Here is a 25,444-nt window from a genome sequence, read left to right as displayed (position 1 = left end):
CCTGGATGGTGAAGACAAGGTAGGAAGATCTTCAGGGGCTTAGTGTTAGGTTTATTTAAGGGGGGTTTGGGTTAGATTAGGGGTATGTGGGTGGTGGGTTGTAATGTTGGGGGGGGGTATTGTATTTATTCTTTTACAGGCAAAAGAGCTGAAATTCTTGGGGCATGCCCCGCAAAGGGCCCTGTTCAGAGCTGGTAAGGTAAAAGAGCTTGTAACTTTTTTAATTTAGAATAGGGTAGGGAATTTTTTATTTTGGGGGGCTTTGTTATTTTATTAGGGGGCTTAGAGTAGGTGTAATTAGTTTAAAATTGTTGTAATATTTTTCTTATGTTTGTAAATATTTTTTTTTTTTTTGTAACTTAGTTCTTTTTTATTTTTTGTACTTTAGCTAGTTTATTTAATTGTATTTATTTGTAGGAATTGTGTTTAATTAATTTATTGATAGTGTAGTGTTGGGTTAATTGTAGGTAATTGTAGGTAGTTTATTTAATTATTTTATTGATAGGGTAGTGTTAGGTTTAATTATATCTTAGGTTAGGATTTATTTTACAGGTAAATTTGTTATTATTTTAACTAGGTAACTATTAAATAGTTCTTAACTATTTAATAGCTATTGTACCTGGTTAAAATAATTACAAAGTTGCCTGTAAAATAAATATTAATCCTAAAATAGCTATAATATAATTATAATTTATATTGTAGCTATATTAGGATTTATTTTACAGGTAAGTATTTAGCTTTAAATAGGAATCATTTATTTAATAAGAGTTAATTTATTTCGTTAGATGTAAATTATATTTAAGTTAGGGGGGTGTTAGTGTTAGGGTTAGACTTAGCTTTAGGGGTTAATACATTTATTAGAATAGCGGTGAGCTCCGGTCGTCAGATTAGGGGTTAATAATTGAAGGTAGGTGTCGGCGATGTTAGGGAGGGCAGATTAGGGGTTAATACTATTTATGATAGGGTTAGTGAGGCGGATTAGGGGTTAATAACTTTATTATAGTAGCGCTCAGGTCCGCTCGGCAGATTAGGGGTTAATAAATATAATATAGGGGTCGGCGATGTTAGGGCAGCAGATTAGGGGTACATAGGGATAACGTAGGTAGCGGCGGTTTACGGAGCGGCAGATTAGGGGTTAATAATAATATGCAGGGGTCAGCGATAGCGGGGGCGGCAGATTAGGGGTTAATAAGTGTAAGGATAGGGGTGTTTAGACTCGGGGTACATGTTAGAGTGTTAGGTGCAGACGTAGGAAGTGTTTCCCCATAGGAAACAATGGGACTGCGTTAGGAGCTGAACGCTGCTTTTTTGCAGGTGTTAGGTTTTTTTTCAGCTCAAACAGTCCCATTGTTTCCTATGGGAGAATCGTGCACGAGCACGTTTTTGAGGCTGGCCTCGTCCGTAAGCAACTCTGGTATCGAGAGTTGCATTTGCGGTACAAATGCTCTACGCTCCTTTTTTGGAGCCTAACGCAGCATTTGTTTGAACTCTCGATACCAGAGTTAAATTTATGGTGCGGCCAGAAAAAAGCCCGCGGAGCGTTAACAGCCCTTTTACCGCCAAACTCCAAATCTAGGCCATAAACATTTATTGTGTGTGCAGACCATATGTAATGTAGCACTTAATTACTGATATATACTGTGCATATATAAACATTTATTGTGTGTGCAGACCTTATGTAATGCTGCACTTAATTACTGATATATACTGTGCATATATAAACATGTATTGTGTGTGCAGACCTTATATAATGCGGCACTTAATTACGGATATATACTGTGCATATATAAACATTTATTGTGTGTGCAGACATTATGTAATGCGGCACTTAATTACGGATATATACTGTGCATATATAAACATTTATTGTGTGTGCAGACATTATGTAATGCAGCACTTAATTACTGATATATGCTGTGCATATATAAACATTTATTGTGTGTGCAGACCTTATGTAATGCAGCACTTAATTACTGATATATACTGTGCATATATAAACATTTATTGTGTGTGCAGACCTTATGTAATGCAGCACTTAATTACTGATATATACTTTGCATATATAAACACTTATTGTGTGTGCAGACCTTATGTAATGCTGCACTTAATTACTGATATATACTGTGCGTATATAAACATTTATTGTGTGTGCAGACCTTATGTAATGTAGCACTTAATTACTGATATATACTGTGCATATATAAACACTTATTGTGTGTGTAGATCTTATGTAATGTGGCACTTAATTACTGATATATACTGTGCATATATAAACATGTATTGTGTGTGCAGACCTTATGTAATGTAGTACTTAATTACTGATATATACTGTGCATATATAAACATTTATTGTGTGTGCAGACCTTATATAATGCAGCACTTAATTACTGATATATATATATTGTGCATATATAAACATTTATTGTGTGTGCAGACCTTATGTAATGCGGTGCTTAATTACTGATATATACTGTGCATATATAAACATTTATTGTGTGTGCAGACCTTATGTAATGTGGCATTTAATTACTGATATATACTGTGCTTATATAAACATTTATTGTGTGCAGACCTTATGTAATGCAGCACTTAATTACTGATATATACTGTGCATATATAAACATTTATTGTGTGTGCAGACCTTATGTAATGCAGCAAATAATTACTGATATATACTGTGCATATATAAACATTTATTGTGTGTGCAGACCTTATGTAATGCGGTGCTTAATTACTGATATATACTGTGCATATATAAACATTTATTGTGTGTGCAGACCTTATGTAATGCAGCAGATAATTACTGATATATACTGTGCATATATAAACATTTATTGTGTGTGCAGACCATATGTAATGTGGCACTTAATTACTGATATATACTGTGCATATATAAACATTTATTGTGTGTGCAGACCTTATGTAATGCAGTGCTTAATAACTGATATATACTATGCATATATAAACATTTATTGTGTGTGCAGACCTTATGTAATGCAGCATTTAATTACTGATATATACTGTGCATATATAAATATTTATTGTGTGTGCAGATCTTATGTAATGCAGCATTTAATTACTGATATATACTGTGCATATATAAACATTTATTGTGTGTGCAGACCTTATGTAATGCAGCAGATAATTACTGATATATACTGTGCATATATAAACATTTATTGTGTGTGCAGACCTTATGTAATGCGGCACTTAATTACTGATATATACTGTGCATACATAAACATTTATTGTGTGTGCAGACCTTATGTAATGCGGCACTTAATTACTGATATATACTGTGCATATATTGTGTGTGCAGACCTTATGTAATGCAGCACTTAATTACTGATATATACTGTGCATATATAAACATTTATTGTGTGTGCAGACCTTATGTAATGCGGCACTTAATTACTGATATATACTGTGCATATATTGTGTGTGCAGACCTTATGTAATGCAGCACTTAATTACTGATATATACTGTGTATATATAAACATTTATTGTGTGTGCAGACCTTATGTAATGCGGCACTTAATTACTGATATATACTGTACATATATAAACATTTATTGTGTGTGCAGACCTTATGTAATGCAGCACTTAATTACTGATATATACTGTGCATATATAAACATTTATTGTGTGTGCAGACCTTATGTAATGCAGCACTTAATTACTGATATATACTGTACATATATAAACATTTATTGTGTGTGCAGACCTTATGTAATGCAGCACTTAATTACTGATATATACTGTGCTTATAAACAATTCTATTAGTGTAACTTTAAGAAAAGCTCTCTTTGAGCGGAATTTCTAAAGCCAATACCCCATTCTCATTGACATATGACATTACAATGGTTTATCTAGACGAGCCATCACTGCACAAGGAGACCTGTTCCTTCCTCTCTGTTTGCAGGCTGAAGAAGGAGATGGTGCAGCGTGTCAATGCTGTGGCAGCCGAATTCCGCAGAGTTTCCAGCAACCAGATGGCGGAGACCACAAAACGCACAATCCGTGAGAATGTGTCCATCAGTTCGCAGCTGACAAAGATGTCCGATAAGACCATGGAACTTATTGTTGAGAATGATGACCTAAAAGAGAAGGTTGCTGAACAGAGAAAGCAGATTGAGATGCTGGAAGACACCGAACAGGAACTAGCGAAAAAAAATCTAAGCAATCAAAAGGTAATTTTATAAATGTGTGCAAGAAATCAGTGGCAACCTACTTGCCATATACCTTTTATATAGATACATACAGGGGTATTTTGACCTAAGCCAACTAGGCATGTGCCTAGGGCAACATAATTTGGAGGGGGAGCAGATTTTGAGGATAATTCTAATGCATTAAGCCTGCCCATATTAATATTTTCTTTTTATTAATCTAATTACCAAACAGCAATGCTTGCTAGTCTAGTAAGGCTGCATGACCTCTCATGTACCTTCTAGTAGATGTTTATGACCCCAATGTGTACCTGCTAATAGGTGTGCATAACCCCTCATGTTTACCTGCTAATAGGTGTGCATAACCCCTCATGTGTACCTGCTAGTAGGTGTGCATAACCCCTCATGTGTACCTGCTAATAGGTGTGCATAACCCCTCATGTGTACCTGCTAATAGGTGTGCATAACCCCTCATGTTTACCTGCTAATAGGTGTGCATAACCCCTCATGTGTACCTGCTAATAGGTGTGCATAACCCCTCATGTGTACCTGCTAGTAGGTGTGCATAACCCCTCATGTGTACCTGCTAGTAGGTGTGCATAACCCCTCATATGTACCTGCTAGTAGGTGTGCATAACCCCTTGTGTACCTGCTAGTAGGAGTGCGTGATCCCTTGTGTACCTGCTAGTAGTAGTGCGTGATCCCTTGTGTACCTGCTAGCAGGAGTGCGTGACCCCCTCATGTGTACCTGATAGTAGGAGTGTGTGACCTCCTCATGTGTACCTGCTAGTAGGAGTGCGTGACCCCCCTCATGTGTACCTGCTAGTAGGAGTGCGTGACCCCCCTCATGTGTACCTGCTAGTAGGAGTGAGTGACCCCCTCATGTGTACCTGCTAGTAGGTGTGCATAACCCCTCATATGTACCTGCTAGTAGGAGTGCGTGACCCCCTCATGTGTACCTACTAGTAGAAGTGTTTGACCCCCTCATGTGTACCTGCTAGTAGGTGTGTGTGACCCCCTTATGTGTACCTGCTAGTAGGTGTGTGTGACCCCCTTATGTGTACCTGCTAGTAGGTGTGCATAACCCCTCATATGTACCTGCTAGTAGGAGTGCGTGACCCCATCAGGTGTACCTGCTAGTAGGAGTGCGTGACCCCCTCATGTGTACCTGCTAGTAGGAGTGCGTGACCCCCTCATGTGTACCTGCTAGTAGGAGTGCGTGACCCCCTCATATGTACATGCTATTAGGAGTGCGTGACCCCACGTGTACCTGCTAGTAGGAGTGCGTGACCCCTCATGTGTACATGCTAGTAGGTGTGTGTGACCCCCTTATGTGTACCTGCTAGTAGGTGTGTGTGACCCCCTTATGTGTACCTGCTAGTAGGTGTGCATAACCCCTCATATGTACCTGCTAGTAGGAGTGTGTGACCCCCTCAAGTGTACCTGCTAGTAGGAGTGCGTGACCCCTTCATGTGTACCTGCTAGTAGGAGTGCGTGACCCCCTCATGTGTACATGCTATTAGGAGTGCGTGACCTAAAAGAGAAGGTTGCTGAACAGAGAAAGCAGATTGAGATGCTGGAAGACACCGAACAGGAACTAGCGAAAAAAAATCTAAGCAATCAAAAGGTAATTTTATAAATGTGTGCAAGAAATCAGTGGCAACCTACTTGCCATATACCTTTTATATAGATACATACAGGGGTATTTTGACCTAAGCCAACTAGGCATGTGCCTAGGGCAACATAATTTGGAGGGGGAGCAGATTTTGAGGATAATTCTAATGCATTAAGCCTGCCCATATTAATATATTTTTTTTATTAATCTAATTACCAAACAGCAATGCTTGCTAGTCTAGTAAGGCTGCATGACCTCTCATGTACCTTCTAGTAGATGTTTATGACCCCAATGTGTACCTGCTAATAGGTGTGCATAACCCCTCATGTTTACCTGCTAATAGGTGTGCATAACCCCTCATGTGTACCTGCTAATAGGTGTGCATAACCCCTCATGTGTACCTGCTAGTAGGTGTGCATAACCCCTCATGTGTACCTGCTAGTAGGTGTGCATAACCCCTCATATGTACCTGCTAGTAGGTGTGCATAACCCCTTGTGTACCTGCTAGTAGGAGTGCGTGATCCCTTGTGTACCTGCTAGTAGGAGTGCGTGACCCCCTCATGTGTACCTGCTAGTAGTAGTGCGTGATCCCTTGTGTACCTGCTAGCAGGAGTGCGTGACCTCCTCATGTGTACCTGATAGTAGGAGTGTGTGACCTCCTCATGTGTACCTGCTAGTAGGAGTGCGTGACCCCCCTCATGTGTACCTGCTAGTAGGAGTGCGTGACCCCCCTCATGTGTACCTGCTAGTAGGAGTGAGTGACCCCCTCATGTGTACCTGCTAGTAGGTGTGCATAACCCCTCATATGTACCTGCTAGTAGGAGTGCGTGACCCCCTCATGTGTACCTACTAGTAGAAGTGTTTGACCCCCTCATGTGTACCTGCTAGTAGGTGTGTGTGACCCCCTTATGTGTACCTGCTAGTAGGTGTGTGTGACCCCCTTATGTGTACCTGCTAGTAGGTGTGCATAACCCCTCATATGTACCTGCTAGTAGGAGTGCGTGACCCCATCAGGTGTACCTGCTAGTAGGAGTGCGTGACCCCCTCATGTGTACCTGCTAGTAGGAGTGCGTGACCCCCTCATGTGTACCTGCTAGTAGGAGTGCGTGACCCCCTCATATGTACATGCTATTAGGAGTGCGTGACCCCACGTGTACCTGCTAGTAGGAGTGCATGACCCCTCATGTGTACATGCTAGTAGGTGTGTGTGACCCCCTTATGTGTACCTGCTAGTAGGTGTGTGTGACCCCCTTATGTGTACCTGCTAGTAGGTGTGCATAACCCCTCATATGTACCTGCTAGTAGGAGTGTGTGACCCCCTCAAGTGTACCTGCTAGTAGGAGTGCGTGACCCCTTCATGTGTACCTGCTAGTAGGAGTGCGTGACCCCCTCATGTGTACATGCTATTAGGAGTGCGTGACCCCTCATGTGTACATGCTAGTAGGAGTGCGTGACCCCTCATATGTACATGCTAGTAGGAGTGCGTGACCCCCCTCATGTGTACCTGCTAGTAGGAGTGAGTGACCCCCTCATGTGTACCTGCTAGTAGGTGTGCATAACCCCTCATATGTACCTGCTAGTAGGAGTGCGTGACCCCCTCATGTGTACCTACTAGTAGAAGTGTTTGACCCCCTCATGTGTACCTGCTAGTAGGTGTGTGTGACCCCCTTATGTGTACCTGCTAGTAGGTGTGTGTGACCCCCTTATGTGTACCTGCTAGTAGGTGTGCATAACCCCTCATATGTACCTGCTAGTAGGAGTGCGTGACCCCATCAGGTGTACCTGCTAGTAGGAGTGCGTGACCCCCTCATGTGTACCTGCTAGTAGGAGTGCGTGACCCCCTCATGTGTACCTGCTAGTAGGAGTGCGTGACCCCCTCATATGTACATGCTATTAGGAGTGCGTGACCCCACGTGTACCTGCTAGTAGGAGTGCGTGACCCCTCATGTGTACATGCTAGTAGGTGTGTGTGACCCCCTTATGTGTACCTGCTAGTAGGTGTGTGTGACCCCCTTATGTGTACCTGCTAGTAGGTGTGCATAACCCCTCATATGTACCTGCTAGTAGGAGTGTGTGACCCCCTCAAGTGTACCTGCTAGTAGGAGTGCGTGACCCCTTCATGTGTACCTGCTAGTAGGAGTGCGTGACCCCCTCATGTGTACATGCTATTAGGAGTGCGTGACCCCTCATGTGTACATGCTAGTAGGAGTGCGTGACCCCTCATATGTACATGCTAGTAGGAGTGCATGACCCCTCGTGTACCTGCTAGTAGGAGTGCGTGACCCCTCATGTGTACCTGTTAGTAGGAGTGCATGTCCCCTCATATGTACCTGCTAGTAGGAATGCGTGACCCCTCATGTGTACCTGCTAGTAGGAGTGCATGACCCCCTCATGTGTACCTGCTAGTAGGAGTGCGTAACCCCTCATGTGTACCTGCCAGTAGGAGAGCATGGCCTCCTCATGTGTACCTGCTAGTAGGAGTGCGTGACCCCCTCATGTGTACCTGCTAGTAGGAGTGCATAACCCCTCATGTGTACCTGCTAGTAGGAGTGCATAACCCCTCATGTGTACCTGCTAGTAGGAGTGCGTGCCAAAATTCAAAAGGATTTTCAGCCTCCAAAATAGTAGTTAAAAAACCTTTATTAACTTATACAGGGTCCATAATTCAGCAACAACAACGTTTCAAACCGGCAATTGGTTCTTAGTCAATTCAAAGTACCTATGTACAGGTGTGCCTTTTATACCTATCAAACAATTATCAGGTTAAGCAACACTGCCATCTTGTGGATTTTTTCCAATACACATGTGTTAAAACACAAAAATTATTTGTAAATCTTTCCTCATAATTTGTGCATATCACATGTGTATTTTTAAAATATACATATGTTAAAACCATGTTAAAATCAAACAGAACTATACATAAAATTAAATTTCAGAATCCTGCAACATTAATATCTCACAGGTATATATTAAGCAAACAGAGACCAGTCAAAGTCTTTGTTAAGCCCTTTGGGTTGTAGGGCATCCAATTTCCTTATCCAAAACATTTCTCTTTTTTAAAAGTTCCATTTATAGGGTGAACAAAATGTTCTGTATATCTATACTATAATTGCGTTTGTAATGGGCGTCTCTGTCGGCAGTTGCACACGCATCCTCAATGGAATGTTGGTAGCGCGAGCGAACCTCCCACACAAAGTATTAACACATACACCGCAAACCCAAACATTGCAAAAACATAAATTATGCTTACCTGATAATTTTATTTCCATCGTGGGGAGGAGTGTCCACGGCTTCATTCATTACTTTTGGGAAATAAGAACCTGGCCACCTGGAGGAGGTAGAGACACCTCAGCCAAAGGCTTAAATATCTCCCCCACTCCCCTCATCCCCCAGTCATTCTGCCGAGGGAACAAGGAACAGTAGGAGAAATATCAGGGTATAAATGGTGCCAGAAGAGAAATTAAATTTAGGTCCGCCCACCAGAGTTACGGGCGGGAGCTTTGGACTCTCCTCTCCACAATGGAAATAAAATGATCAGATATGCATAATTTATGTTTTCCATCTAAAGGGGAGGTGAGTCCAAGGCTTCATTCATTACTTTTGGGAAACATATACCCAAGCTTTAGAGGACACTGAATGAAACCGGGAGGGTAAAAATGCGGACCCTAATTTGAGGGCACCACAGCCTGTAAAACCTTTCTCCCAAAAACAGCTTCCGCAGAAGCAAAAAGGTCAAATTTGTGTGTAAGGAGGACCAGGTAGCCGCCTTACAAATCTGCTCCATAGAGGCCACATTCTTGAAGGCCGAAGACGAAGCCACAGCTCTAGTTGAATGAGCCATGATCCTCTGAGGAGGCTTATGTCCCGCTGTCTCATAGACCAAGCGAATCAAGCTCCTCAACCAAAAGGACAAAGAAGTAGAAGAGGCCCTCTGCCCCTTTCGCTTCCCGGAATACACCACAAAAAGCGATGTAGACTGTCTGAAATTCTTCGTAGCCTGTAGATAGAACTTTAAGGCCCGAACCACATCCAGATTATGAAGTAACCTCTCCTTAGAAGAAGAACGATTAGGACACAAAGAAGGAATACTTATTTCCTGATTGATGTTACGGTTAGACACCACCTTGGGAAGAAACCCCAAACCGGTGCGAAGAACAGCCTTATCCACATGAAAAAACAGATAAGGAGGCTCATATTGCAAGGCAGCCAGCTCAGATTCTCAGCGTGCTGATGCAATGGTCAACATAAAGAGAACCTTCCAGGACAGAATCTTAATGTCAATAGAATGCATAGGCTCAACCGGAACCATCTGCAATACCTTAAGGACCAAGTTTAAGCTCCATGGGGGAGCAGACTGCCTAAAGACAGGTCTGATTCTAGAGAGAGCCTGAACAAAAGATTGAATGTCAGGAAGCTCAGCGAGTCTTCTGTGCAACAAGACTGAGAAAGCCGAAATCTGTCCCTTTAAGGAACTGGCGGCAAGACCCTTCTCCAAACCTTCTTGGAGAAAAGACAGAATCCTGGATACCTTTACCTTGTGCCAAGTATATCCGTGTTTCTCACACCAGGACAAGTAAGTCCTACACACCTTATGGTAGATGCGACGAGTGACTGCCTTTCTTGCCTGAACTAGAGTGTCTAAATCACACTTTCAGAAAAAACTCTCTTGGCTAAGACAAACGTTCAATGTCCACGCAGTCAGCCTCAGAGAAACAAGATTTTGATGTTGAAAGGGACCCAGCAGATCCCTGCAACAGGGTAACCTCCATGGTGGAGAGGATGACATCCCCACCAGATCCGCAAACCACGTCCTTCGTGGCCACGAAGGAGCAATCAGGATGGCCGAAGCTCGCTCCTGCTTGATGCGTGCCACTACACAAGGTAGAAGTGGTAACGGTGGAAAAATGTAAGCTAGGCTGAATCCCCAAAGCACCACTAGGGCATCTATCAGCTCTGCTTGAGGATCCCTCGACCTTGACCCGTATCGGGGTAGCTTGCAATTGAGTCTGGATGCCATGAGATCTATCTCCGGCGTTCCCCATCTGAGACAAATGTCCGCAAACACTTAGAGGTGAAGAGACCATTCCCCCGGATGGAAGGATTGCCTGCTGAGAAAGTCCGCTTCCCAGTTGTCCACACCCAGAATGTGGATTGCTGAGAGCGAGCAGCTGTGGGACTCCGCCCACTCCAAAATCCGGGACACCTCCCTCATTGCTAGGGAGCTCCTCGTTCCCCCCTGGTGGTTGATGTAAGCCACCGAGGTAATGTTGTCAGTCTGGAATCTGATGAAGCTGAACGACCCCAGAGGAGGCCACGCCCACAGAGCATTGGAGATTGCTCGAAGTCCAGAATATTGATCGGAAGGAGAGACTCCTCCCGGGTCCATTTTCCTTGTGCCAATCTGGCACCCCAAACAGCCCCCCATCCTACCAGACTCGCGTCCGTGGTCACAATCTCCCAGGACGGTCTCAGGAAAGGTGTCCCCAGGGACAGATGCTCCGGACGGATCCATAAAGATAGGGAGTCCCTGGTCCGAGCATCCATGGATATCCGCTGTGATAGATCTGAATGATCGCCGTTCCACTGTCTCAACATGCACAATTGAAGAGGTCTGAGATGGAACCTGGCAAAAGGGATGACGTCTATGCTGGAAACCATGAGCCCGATCATCTCCATTCACTGAGCCACCGAAGGGCTTGAGTAAGATTGAAGGGCAAGACAGGTGGAAGCAATCTTCCTGCGTCGTTGATCTGTGAGAAATATTTTCATGGACATAGAGTCTATTATGGTGCCCAGGAACTCCACCCTGTTGCTGGGAACCAGGGAACTCTTTCCTGAGTTGATCTTCCAACCGTGAGATTGGAGCAATAAAAGAAGAGCCCTCGAATGATCCTCTGCGAGGCTGAACGGCGCCTGGACTAGGATGTCGTCCAAATAGGGCACCACAGCAATGCCCCTGGATCTGGCCACTGCAAGAAGCGTCCCCAGAACCTTCATGAAGACTATCGGGGCTGTCACCAGGCCGAAGAGAAGGGCCACAAACTGGAAGTGTTGGTCCAGAAACGCAAATCTTAGGAACTTGAAGTGGTCCCTGTGAATTGGAACATTAAGGTAATCATCCTTCAAGTCTATTGTCATCATGAACTGCCCCTCTTGAACTAGGGGCAGAATAGATCTGATTGTTTCCATTTTGAACAATGGAACAGCCAGAAACTTGTTTAAACACTTTATGTCACATTCTGTGTATATACCTTTTAAGAACCAATTACATTTTCTCCTCTTACTCCCTATTTAAGAGGCATCTAGTGTTCAATACCTTGCTTGGTATTGAAGTTTTACACGCTTCTCTTCCTGAGCCTATTACAGCAGGGAATTGCTCATTCCCCCTTGTATCCAGTCTCTACCTCAAGCCTGTCAGTTCAGCTGACTCCTGTGACGTCACCTGACTTCCGCTCCTGTCGAGAACGCTGTGTTTCCATCAAGTGTGCTCCACGCTGCAGCTCTGAGCACTTTCTCTTCTAAAACCTACAAACTTTACCTTTTCATAAACGGATTATCCTCCTGTGAACTTTGCTTCCTTTTCCCTACAGATCTGTGGAGGTGAGTGCGATTCAGGACATTTACTCCTACTTTCTCCATCATAAGTAATCTCTGTTTCTTTACCGGTTAAGATCTATCCTATATAATTTCATATATTCACTTACTGCAGTACTATGATATAATACTCTATGATACAGTCCACTATTATGTATAAACAATTTGTTGTAGGAGTTATATTGTTTGTTATCATATCTAATATTAAACATTGCTCACTCTGGTTATGTCAGGATGTCACTCAGTAACCAGCCTTTTCTTTTGAATACTGTGCTGTATCTTTAAGAATCAATTACAATTCCTCCTTAATCCTATATAATTCCCAGCAGCCTCTACTTCTTTGCTTGGTATTGATGTTTTACTTGAAACTAAGCCTTGAGAATTCCTGACTACTAATTCTATTTACCAGAGTTAGCAGTTATATTTCATCAGTGACTTTGTTCTAACTTACTAGTTTATTTCTAAGAAGCTTTTCCTTCCTGCTGCTTGCTGCACGGATCGCGGAACTACTTTACACTCTAGCCGGATTCGGAATCCATCCGCGGTGACGACACACGCCAGCTTCACGGATCTAACCGACACTACCTGATCCTCCTGCCGCTCCGGATCTCTGACCGGTCAGTTTCTCTGCCTTCCTGACTACCGAAGCCTGTTCTATCCACTTACACATTCGGATCAAGGTACTCTAAGTGCTCTAATTGTTATTATACTAACGAACTACCTAAGCAATTCCCTATGCTTATTTAAGCTGATCTGTTTATGTACTTCTCCTCTGGCTACCTCTGACTCATTATTTGTTTACCATTTACCTCCTTGAGTGCATAGTATTTTCCTACCTTACCTTTGATACCTATTGTTTCCTGCAATAGTACTCTGCTGCATTATATAGTGAATACTTCACAGGTGGCAGCATTAGAGTCCTATGTCACATCTGAACCATAATACTAACTGTTTGTAGTTAATGAGGCTTGCAGATCACCATCTAGGTGATTTATTTGCTTACCTCACACCTGTTAGCAACAAAACAACATTATATATCTCAGCAGCTGTAGTTTAAACTACTAGTAAAATTCTGTGTTCTTTCAGTGATTCTAGTTTGCCTGACAGTGCCTGACAGGTTATATGTAAGTTTTATAAATAACATTCCGTGAGACATACTAACAATCATAGTTATATAGAATTGTAGGTAATTAAAAAATTCTAATACACTATTCCACAGTGGGTGTTACAGAATACCAAGCCTATAAAAGTATGCTGAACCCAGCTGATTTGCAGAATCGTGTCATGGAGCTTTCTCACAAAGTGGATCAACTTACGCAGGGTCTTAGAGACCTCCAAGTTGAAAACCAAACATTAAGAAATATTATAAAAGAAGGTCTTAGTACCTCTCCAGAATCACCTGAAACCACCTATTAGTCCCCCAGAGAATTTTTCAGGAGACAGAAAAATGTTCAGACAGTTTTACAATGCATGTAAAATGTTTATCACACTGAAACCCAAAATGTTCACAACTGAAAGAATACATTTTTTAACTATAATCTCCTATTTAAGAGGCGAACCCCGTGCCTGGGCAGACACACTATATGAATCTGACGACCCCATACTAGGTTCTGTTGACAAATTCTTTAAAGCTATGTCGAACCTTGAACCTATATGAAAATCCCCACAAACAATTAACAGCCGAGACCACATTACGTGGCCTGAAGCAAAATAAAAGACCAGTGGAGGACTATATTTTGGAATTTAAAATTTGGCAGAAAGATACCCAATGGAATCACATATCATTAAATAATCAATTCAGATTGGGACTTCTGATCCTATAAAGGATGAATTGGTTAGAATTGAGCCTCCTGAATCTCTTGAAGCCCTCATGGCACTTACCATTAAAATAGATAGAAGGATAAGAGAACAGAGATTGGAGAAACATAGTTATGATACCACCATTAGGCATTACCAGTCAAGAACAACAACCAACACCTATAGAAATAACGAAGAAGCCATGGATATTCGATTCATTAAAGGGCCACTATCCCCAGAAGAGAAACACAGCCGAAAAGAAAATGCCTTATGTATGTATTGGAACATCTTGTCAGTGAATGTCCCTCTCTAAAAAAGCAAAAACCTGGTAAGTCATCTCCTTATGATCAATGTCTTACTCTAACCACTCATAACCCATCATATTTACTTGTTGCCGTCTCATTACAGTGGGAAAGCCACAGACCAAACCTTGAAGCAGTTCTGGACTCTGGGGCTTATGCCAACTATATTGATCTGTCTGTAGTTAACCAAAATAAAATACAGCTTGTTGAAAAGAAACATCCAGTCCTAGTACAACTTATTGACGGTAATAACATATCTAATGGTCCCATTACCCACCAAACTATACCCATACTAGTTAACATACAAGACAAACATCAGGAATTTATTTAATTTGATGTCATTACCTCTCCCATATTCCCACTTATTTTAGGGTTACACTGGTTAAGACTACACCAGCCATATCTTAATTGGAAACAAAATAAGTTAGAATTCTTATCTCCCTATTGTTTATCAACATGTTTATTACGACAAACCATTCTTAATATTAACCAAGATCCTGGCTTAATTCCTTCACACTAAAACGATTTCTCGTTCGTTTTTGACAAAGTAGAGGCAGAAACTCTTCCCCCTCACAGGGAGTACGACTGTCCTATCAAACTCAAACCAGGGTCCGATATTCCATACTGACATATCTTCTCATTATCACAAACTGAGCTAGAGAGACTAAAAGAATACATCACTGAAAACCTTAGAAAATGATTTATAAGGCCATCGACATCTCCAGCAGGGGCAGGAATATTCTTTGTTACCAATAAGGATAAAACCATTAGGCCTATAGTGGATTACCATGAACTCAATAAACGTATTGTCAAAGACAGGTATCCCCTACCACTCATCCCTGAGCTTATAGAGAGATTACATGGGTCAACGATCTTTACCAAACTTGATCTGAGAGGTGCATACAATCTGATCTGTTTGCGCTCAGGGGATGAGTGGTTAACCGCATTTTGTACCCGCTACGGCCTTTTCGAGTACACGGTAATGCCATTTGGGCTGTGTAATGCCCCTGCTACCTTTCAGCGATATATAAATTATATATTCCGTGATCTTTTAGACACTTTCGTTGTAATATATCTAGATGATATCCTAATTTACTCCAACTCAATCGCTGAACATATTAAACATTTCCGGCTAGTCCTTTCAAGATTACAAGCACATAAACTCTATGTAAAACCAGAAAAATGTATTTTTCATAGTAATGAAATTACCTTTTTGGGTTATCATATATCCTCAAAATGTATCAAAATGGAAGATACCAAGGTTAAAGCAATCCTAGATTGGCCCATACCTGGGAATAAAAAACAGGTGCAAAATTTTTTAGGATTCTCAAATTTTTATCGAAAATTCATTAAAGGTTTTTCTCAAATCACGAAACCTCTCACAAATTTAACTAAAAACGATACACCATTTGTTTGGGATAGTTCAGCTCATGAAGCCTTCTCTTATCTAAAAAAGACTTTCACTACAGCTCCCATACTCTTTTATATCCAAACCCTCAGCTCCAATATACACTAGAGGTTGACGCATCAGAGTATGCAGTAGGAGCTGTGCTTTCCCAAGAATCACCTACTACAGGCCAGTTACATCCCATAGCCTTTTACTCTTGTGTCCTCTCTGCATCTGAGCTTAACTACCATATTGGTGAGAAAGAATTGCTTGCGATTAAAAATGCTTTGGAGAACTGGCGACATTTATTAGAAAGTACAATTGAACCAATACTAATATACACAGACCACCGTAATCTACAATATCTTAAAACCAACTGTACTCTTACAGGTGAGGTGGAGTCTGTTTTTCTCAAGGTTTAATTATACCATAACATATAGACCAGCTTGTATGAATACAAAAGCAGATATTTTGTCCAGACTTCCATCTAAAAATAAACCATCAGAGTCGAGTGGACCTCTTGTTCCCCCTAACTGTATAATAGGAAACCTTACAGAGTTCACGCAACAGTTAAAAATTGAACAAGCTGCGGACAGTTCCAAACAAGCATATGAGGCCTTGGAGTGACATAGCAATCGACTTTATTGTTGATCTTCCTAAATCAGATGGAAAAAATACCATAATGGTCATAGTTGACCTCTTCACAAAAATGTCACATTTTGTCCCTTTCCACAAACTTCCCAGTAGTATGGAAACTGTAAAATTGTTGTTTGATAATGTGATTAAGTTACATGGAATACCCTCTTCTATCACCCCTGATAGAGGGACCCAATTTACTTCCAAACTTTGGAAACAACTGTGTAACACACTTAATACTGATCAAAGATTATCATCCACCTTCCACTCTCAGTGTAATGGGCAGACTGAACGCACCAACGAGTGGTTAGAGGAATACATCCGTTGTTTCACAACACAACACAACAAGATAACTGGTCCCAACTTCTATCCTTTGCTGAGTTTGCTCATAATAACACCTATCACACTTCCATAAAAGATACACCATTTCATGCTAATTATGGGTTTCACCCCACATTCCATCTGTTTCCTGATAGACAAAGTGATTGCCCTATAGTTCCTCCCCCTCTTACGCACCTGGAGATCTGGTTTGGCTTTCTACGAAAAATCTGCGCCTTACAGTACCTAGTCGAAAGTTCAACAAATTATTCATTGGACCTTTTCCTATCTCCAAAGTGATTAATGAGAATGCTGTTACCTTAACACTGCCCACTCAATATAGGATTCATCCGACTTTCCACGTCTCCCTTATTAAACCCTATATAAGGCACTCAGAAACCATCAAACATCCCTGATTGAAACGCCCCTCTTGCTCCTGACATTGAGTATGAGGTTGAGAGTATCCTCGACTCTAGGATGGTATCTGGCCGACTCCAATACCTCGTACATTGGAAAGGTTATTCAGACGAGGAGGACTCATGGGAACCATCAGGTAATCTATCAGCCCCTCGACTAGTGTCTGTGTTCCACAGGCGACACCCTGATAGACCCTATCCTTGAACCACAGAGTGGTTCCTTTTTAGGGGGAGCTATGTCACATTCTGTGTATATACCTTTAAGAACCAATTACATTTTCTCCTCTTACTCCCTATTTAAGAGCCATCTAGTGTTCAATACCTTGCTTGGTATTGAAGTTTTACACGCTTCTCTTCCTGAGCCTATTACAGCAGGGAATTGCTAATTTCCACTTGTATCCAGTCTCTACCTCAAGCCTGTCAGTTCAACTGACTCCTGTGACGTCACCTGACTTCCGCTCCTGTCAAAAACGCTGTGTCTCCATCAAGTGTGCTTCACGCTGCAGCTCTGAGCACTTTCTCTTCTAAAACCTACAAACTTTACCTTTATGATATGACACTCTATGATACAGTCCACTATTATGTATAAACGATATGTTGTAGGAGTTATATTGTTTGTTATCTTATCTAATATTAAACATCACTCACTCTGGTTATATGTAAGTTTTATAAATAAAACATTACTATAACATTCCGTGAGACATACTAACGATCATAGTTATATAGAATTGTAGGTAATTAAAAAATTCTAATACACTATTCCACAGTGTGTGTTACACTTTAAGTCTAGAATCGGACGGAGCGTGCCCTCCTTCTTTGGAACCACAAAAAGATTTGAATAGTACCCTAGATCCCTTTCTGCTTGGGGTACTGGTACGATAACACCTAGAAAGGAGAGATTCCTCACACATTCTAGAAAGGCCGCTCTCTTTTCCGGTCTTGAAGACAGGTTTGACAGGAGGAATCTGCCCCTGGGCGGATGGGACCTGAATCCTATCCTGTAACCCTGTGCGACAACCTCCAGAACCCAAGGGTCCTGAACGTCCTGCAACCAGGCTTCGGAGACCGCCCCTTCATGACGATTTTGTCTCAGCGGGCTTCTTGTTCTGCTTGGACTTGTTCCAAGACTGAGCAGTCTTCCAAGTTCCCTTGGACTGATCCGCTTTTGCGGCAGGCTGCTGGCGCTGGGCCTTGTCCGCACAAAAGGGACGAAAAGTAGATCCTTTAGACTTAGCCTTCTTATCCTGCAGTAGAAAAGCTCCCTTGCCTCCCGTAACCATGGATATGATCAAATCCAATCCTGGACCGAACAGAATCTTTCCTTGAAAAGACAGGGACAACAGCCTGGACTTGGAGGTCATGTCCGCAGACCAAGACTTTAGCCACAGAGCCCTGCGAGCTAAAATGGAGAATCCTGAAACCTTTGCATTCAGGCGAATAATTTGCATATTGGCGTCACAAATGAAAGAATTGGCGACCTTCAATGCCTTAATCTTATCCTGTATCTTGTCGATGTAAGTCTCCCTCTCGACCATATCACACAGGGAGTCACACCCTGCTGCCGGTTGAAAAACAAACCCTGTGTGTTAAAAGATTTTCCTTAACATGTTTTCCAACTTTTTATCCATGGGCTCTTAACGACAAACTATCCTTGAGAGGAATAGTTGTCCGCTTCACGAGCGTAGAGATGGCACCATCCACCTTAGAGACAGTCCCCCACAGCTCAAGCTGAGAGTCCGGAACGGGAAACAGTTTCTTAAAGGAAGAAGGGGAAAAGGAATAACCTAATCTATCCCATTCATTCTTAATAATATATTAACAGGAACCGGGAAGGTTTTAGTTACCACCCTGTCCTCGTATACCTTATCAAGCTTAGGAATCGAAGGTTGCTCCAGAAGCTTCGGTTCCGGGACCTCCAGAGTACCAAGCACTTGCTTCAGCAAAAAGCGCAAATTCTCCATCCTAAACTTAAAGTCAGGCTCTTCCGCAGCCGGAGGATGAGATGACACGGACTCTGACCCAGAAGGAGTCTCAGAAGAGTCGGAGTGGGCCTCGTCATCGTATAACGCCTATGATATTTCCATAGGCGTAGACAACCCCTGGGCCGGGCCGCCATGATACACCCTACGCTTGCGCTTAGCAGAACGTGGTAAGGCATGGATCACTTTCGATACCGCTGTTTGCAGTTGATCCACAAAATCTGACGGCCAACGAATCTCTCCCGTAGGAGTAATGGTTGGACCCTGGGGGGCTGCATGTGCACTCAGAGATGAAAGCAGGGAACGCACCTCACGGGACGGGGAGCCCTCAGAGGTGGACGGCTCAGTAGTACTAGACATCCCCTTAGTTTTATATGTCGCAACTTTATCAAGGCATGTGGAACATAGTTGAGCAGGCTGATCTACAAGAACCTCCTTACAATAAACACAGGAATGAGACTTTGTTAAAGAGGGAGTACACTCTAACGCTTTAGAGTCCTCCATAGCTTGCACTTTTATTATGGACTAGACTAGCTTAAAAAACAGGCACCTTTATACCTCCAATGGTCAGGGCACTCACCACCTCCTATGACCTGGACTACAGAAACCGCTTCGTCTCCTATGCCGCTGATCAACAGAGGAAGTGAAGACTCACACCCGGTAACCTGGGATGCCTTGCAGGACTGCCCCTGCACCAAGGAGAAAACGCACCAAAATTGGCCGCGTAAATACTCCCGGAAGTCAACCTGAAGTTCCACCATTGCCAGAGCCACATCTCGCACATGACGCAGCAATAACACAATAAACAATATTATGTATAAACCCCCCCTGTTCAATAATCCCCTCACTAGGAATATTAACCCTTGATTCCATAAGATAAAAGGCACCACACTGTGACCCTGTCTTCTGTGTTATCATTATGTATAAAAAATGAAACGATCTTACCAGAATCAACGCCGTGGAACAGGAACACGGCCCTTCAAGTGTGACAGGTATCGCTCCTGACATGGACTTTAGTGCCGAAAGCAGGCAGCAAAATCGTCAACGCTGATTGCTTATGGAGCTGTTAATATGAGTCGGGATGTATTTGCAGAAAGACTCTCTCTGCATCTCCGGACTCTAACTTTCATCCAGGCTCTCACTGAGAGGCTGACAGGACTACTTAAAACTCCAGTCCCATTCCGAAGAGTACTACCCTCCATAAGAGACTACTCCGAATCTTCGGCACTTCTCTGCCATCCTCCTGTAACGCCATCCTCCTGTGAAGCCGTGGACTCTCCTCCCCTTTAGATGGAAATAATAAAGTAATTAACCCCTTAATCCCTTAACCGTCAACCACCCACATCGCAATAAACCTAATTACCCTATTAACCCCTAAACCGCAATAAACCTAATTACCCTATTAACCCCTAAACCGCAAAGCCACCACATCGCAATAAATCTAATTACCCTATTAACCCCTAAACCGCAAAAATCCCACATCGCAATAAACCTAATTACCCTATTAACCCCTAAACCGCAAAACCCCCACATCGCAATAAACCTATTTACCCTATTAACCCCTAAACTGCAAAACCCCCACATTGCAATAAACCTAATTAACCTAATAACCCCTTAAACCGCCAAAACCCACAACGCAAATAACTAATTAAATTACTAAGCCCCCTAACCTAACACCCCCTAAATTAACACAAATTACCTAAACTAAAAAAATACTAAAGTTAAAAAAAATTAAAAAAAGCTAAGATTACAAAAAATAAAAAAGGCTAACATTACAGAACATAAAAAAACAAATTACCAAAGTTTACAAAATTAAACCTAATCCCTATGAAAATAAAAAAGCCCCCCCCAAATAAAAACACCCCCTAATCTAAGAATAAACTACCAGTACCCCTTAAAAGGGCTTTTTGCAGGGCATTGCCCCAAGATAAACAGCTCTTTTACATTCAAAATACACACATATTAATATACTTTTACCTCTGTGATTACCTTGTATCTAAATCTCGGCAGACTTATTCAAGTGGTATTTACAGACTTGCATTTTAGCTAATTAGTTCTGGCTCATAAATAACTGCACGGGAGAGAGCACAATTATATTTATATAGCACACATGAAAGAGCAGTGTCTTGCTGTGAAAAGTTATAAAAATGCAGTGAGATAGGAGGTGGTCTGTAGTGGTTTAGAAACAGGTGGAAATTTAGGTTTAAAGGTTATAAAGTATATTAATATAACAATGTTAGTTGTGCAAAGCTGGGGAATGGGTAGTAAAACATTATCTTTTTAAACTATAACAATTTTGGGGTAGACTACCTTTAAACCACAAAGCTTGTCTAGCTAAAACCGCAAATGTAGCATTGTTAGCATTAATTCAAATTATTTCCACTGCTGCATCACAAATAAAGCTATTTGCTGTTATCAGGAAATTAATGCGATCCTGAATCCAAAGTGGTTTCCCCAGAAACAAGTTCTGAAAAGTTGTCACAGCAATAGCAGCAGCGACACAGGCAATACTGACAGCAGGTTGAAACATAACACCTGTAAACTGAAAGGATTGCTGATGAAAACCTTCAGGTTTTCTATCTAAAGGATCCTTAAAATAGGAACTATCCTCCAAAGGAATAGCAGTATGCCTGGCAACAGTGGAAATGGCTGCATCCACCTTACAAATAGTTTCCCAAATCTCTGTAACAGCAGAAGGGAGAGGAAACATATTTAACTGTTTTAAACTTAGCAGATAGAGCAGAAGGAATGTCTGGCTTCTGCCATTCCTTAGAAGTGAGTTGAGAGACTGAGTCAGGCATTGGAAAAGAGGTTGTTTGGAAGCTGCCTTTTAACAATCTATCAATCCTCTTAACCGTGTGTTTAACTGTTAAATCCTCTACCTCTTAAGATAATAAAACTTCCTGAAATAAAGCATGAATGTGATAAAAAAAGTTAATAACACAGCACTTAAAGGGTTAAATAACATTTATAACCCAAATTTGAACCCGCGCTCTGTTGGTCAGAGTGCCTTACCACCAGGACAGGAAAGGATTAACCTCCAGTAAAGCACACTAGTATGGTTAACCCTTACCACACCTGCGCTACCAGTAAGCACTAAAGCCAAGAACCCAAAGAAAACAAGAGGAAACTTAGCGTATTTGATGGAAAATACACTGTATACCAGAAGTAAATTCTTTTATTATTGTGTATAATATATGTCCCCAGACTATGTGAATCATGTGTACATGTTGATACTAATAGCCGGTCGGCTATGAAGGTGCAGGTACTTACCTTTCAGCACCTACGTCCACTGTGCTCACCTCAGCTGCAGCAACCTGCTTCCAGAAGACAAGACAATCCTAGACAGTGTGAGCACTATGCCAAGGATCTAAATTAGTAACAGAATCCTAACACAGGGAATTGGGGAACAAGTCCATATTACACCTTGGGATAGCTGTGGATCCACAAGGAGCAGCTCACTGTAGACCAGGGGATTGGTGGACAAGACCACATTTCACTTGGGGGGCTGTGGATCCACAAGTACCAGCTCACTGTAGACCAGGGGATTGGTGGACAAGACCACATTCCACCGGGGGGGGGGATCCACAAGTACCAGCTCACTGTAGACTAGGGGATCACCTAGGGGTTCACCTGGAAAGCCTGTGACATTTCTCACTGAGAAAAGATCTTTCAATGCCTGACTGGTAACTAATTTTCTACCTCTAGAATAGGGTACTGTGATCGGTTAGAAGCCCAATTTAAAAAAATTAGTAGATCTGCATTTTACTTTCAACTCACTTCTCATCAAGGAGTCAAAAGAAAATGACTGAGGGTTATGGAAAGGATTTAAAGCTCTGGTGTGTTGGGTTTCTTTTGCCTCCTCCTAGTGGTCAGAAAAGGAATATTCCCACAGATGATGACTGGTGGACTCTCACCAGCTGATGAAAGAAATATAGATAGTAATACTGCACAAATGAGTTATTGCAGTGCTTAGTCTATACAGGCAATAAATGACTGTATGATGCTTGGTGTTTCAGGTAATACGCATGCTCACCGATAAATGCCAGCAGCAGCAGAACATACTTGACCTGTCCTTACTGTCTGAGCAGCAACTGAACCAACAGCAGGAAGAGTACCACCACCTGCAGGCAGAAGTGCTAGCTTTTCAGTGAGTATCCAATTAAACCACTACAGCAGGGTTTGATAAATGTGTTTCAGTTTTTATGAGCTAGCCGAACAAATGAGGCAGAAATGTCTATCTATCTATCTATCTATCTATCTGTCTATCTATCTTTATCTGTACTATATGGCTAAAAGCATGTGGACATCCTCTACAAATTGAGTTCATGTGTTTCAGCTACACCCATTGCTTAAAATCCAGCACATAGCCAATGAATCTCCACATCATCATAAGAACTATGGGTCGGAGCTTCATGAAATGGAATTCTATGGTTAAGCAGATGTGCACAAGTCTCACATCAACATGTGCAATGCCATATGTTGGCTGGACTGGTGCAAAGCACACTGCCACTGGACTGGAGCAGTGGAACGTTATCTCTGGAGTGATGAATCACCTGTCACTATCTGGCAATCTAATGGAATAATTTGGGTGTGGAGAACATTGCTTTCTGGAATGCATAGTGCCTACTTTAAAGTTAGGTGGAGGAGGGATAATGGTCTGGGGCTATTTCTCAGGGTTTGGTCTAGACCTCTTAGTTCCAGTGAAGGGTTAATCCTGCCATATCCTCAACCTAATGAGTGATTAGCAACAGATATATGATCTCACAAAGGAAGCAAGAGAGAGATGGAGCTGTAAGAATTATTCTTTTAATTATAAGTATTATATGCCTTGATTAGATTAAACTAATTATAGACAAATATTCAATCTGGGTTATCTAACAAATAAAAATAACACTCATATTTTATCAAATATTAGTTGACACAAATCTATTTATTAATTCTCACAACAAGTGAAGATTAATACATACCTTGAGATCTATAGGTACCAGATAACAACATTTAATTCTAGTTCACTGTATTTATACACATTTTAAACCAATCATCTTAGTCCATACCATAAGTAAAAGGCTAATTTTATATATATGTTAACATCCTTATAAGACTTCATAAATTTGGCTGATGTATAGATAATTCTATGTTAACTTTACTCATACGCAGTTCCATAGTAAGTTAATAATAACTTTCCTCTTAGCTAGCACTAAATAGTGTTTTGATTGACAAGAGCAACTGAATGTAAATGTCACATTTCTAAATGTAATGCCCTTGTAAAGGAATAACCCATTGCTAACTGAATCCTGAATTCCTATATTAATTACTTTTATAACTCCACAAACCGTACAGGATGCAAAGACATTTTAGACAATTGGGTGCTTCCAACTTTGTGGCAAAGGTTTAGGGAAGGTCCTTTTCAGTGCCCGCTCTGTGCACAAAGCTAGGTCCATGAAGACATGGTTTGACAAGTTTGGTGTAGATTAACTTGAGGGACCTGCCCTGAACACCTCTGGGAGGATTTGGAACACCGATTGGCAGACATTCTAATAAAACATCAGTACCTGACCTCACAAATGCTGTTGTGGCTGGATGGGCATAAAGTACTATAGACACACTCCAAAATCTTGTGGCAAGCCTCCCCAGAAGAGTGGAAACTGTTAAAAGCAGCAAATGGGGGGAACTGCATATTAATGTCCAACATTTTGAAATAGGAAGTTCAACAAGCTAATGTACAGTACTGTGCAAAAGTTTTAGGCAGGTGTAAAAAAATGCTGTAAAGTAAGAATGCTTTCAAAAATAGAAATATTAACAGTTTATTTTTTTTTTCAATTAACAAATTGCAAAGTGAGTAAACAGAAGAAAAAACTAAATCAAATCAATATTTGGTGTAACCGCCCTTTGCCTTCAAAACGGTATCAATTATTCTAGCTGCACTTGTACACAGTAAGTAACTCAGCAGGTAGATTGTTTCAAACTTCATGAAGAACTAACCTAACAGGCTTAATGTTGTTGAGATCGGGCTCTGTGGGGGCCATGCCATCACTTCCAGGACTCTTCTGAAGATAGTTCGTAATGACTTTGGCTGTTTGTTTGGGGTAATTGTCATGCTGTCGAATACATTTGGGTCCGATAAGATGCTGTTACGGTACCAACATGATACCAAGGGTTAACCCCAGATGAACAATGTCCTGAATATGGGATCAGGAACTCACAACCCAGCCAGTATTTCCCCTCAAACA

The 25,444-nt window shown here is 41.7% G+C and overlaps 1 protein-coding gene across 1 annotated transcript in view; it reads left to right on the top strand.

The window, feature by feature from the left end:
- The window catches only part of CFAP157 (cilia and flagella associated protein 157), a 153,783-nt gene that overhangs the window by 32,315 nt on the left and 96,024 nt on the right, over positions 1-25,444 (top strand). The window contains exons 4-5 of the mRNA XM_053695499.1: positions 3,924-4,191; positions 23,231-23,361. Of these exons, the coding sequence (XP_053551474.1) occupies positions 3,924-4,191; positions 23,231-23,361 (399 nt within the window). The remainder of the gene's footprint in view (positions 1-3,923; positions 4,192-23,230; positions 23,362-25,444) is intronic.

Source organism: Bombina bombina, chromosome 12 (assembly GCF_027579735.1).
Source record: "Bombina bombina isolate aBomBom1 chromosome 12, aBomBom1.pri, whole genome shotgun sequence".
NCBI lineage: Eukaryota > Metazoa > Chordata > Amphibia > Anura > Bombinatoridae > Bombina > Bombina bombina.
This window is presented reverse-complemented; position numbering and strand designations above follow the sequence as displayed.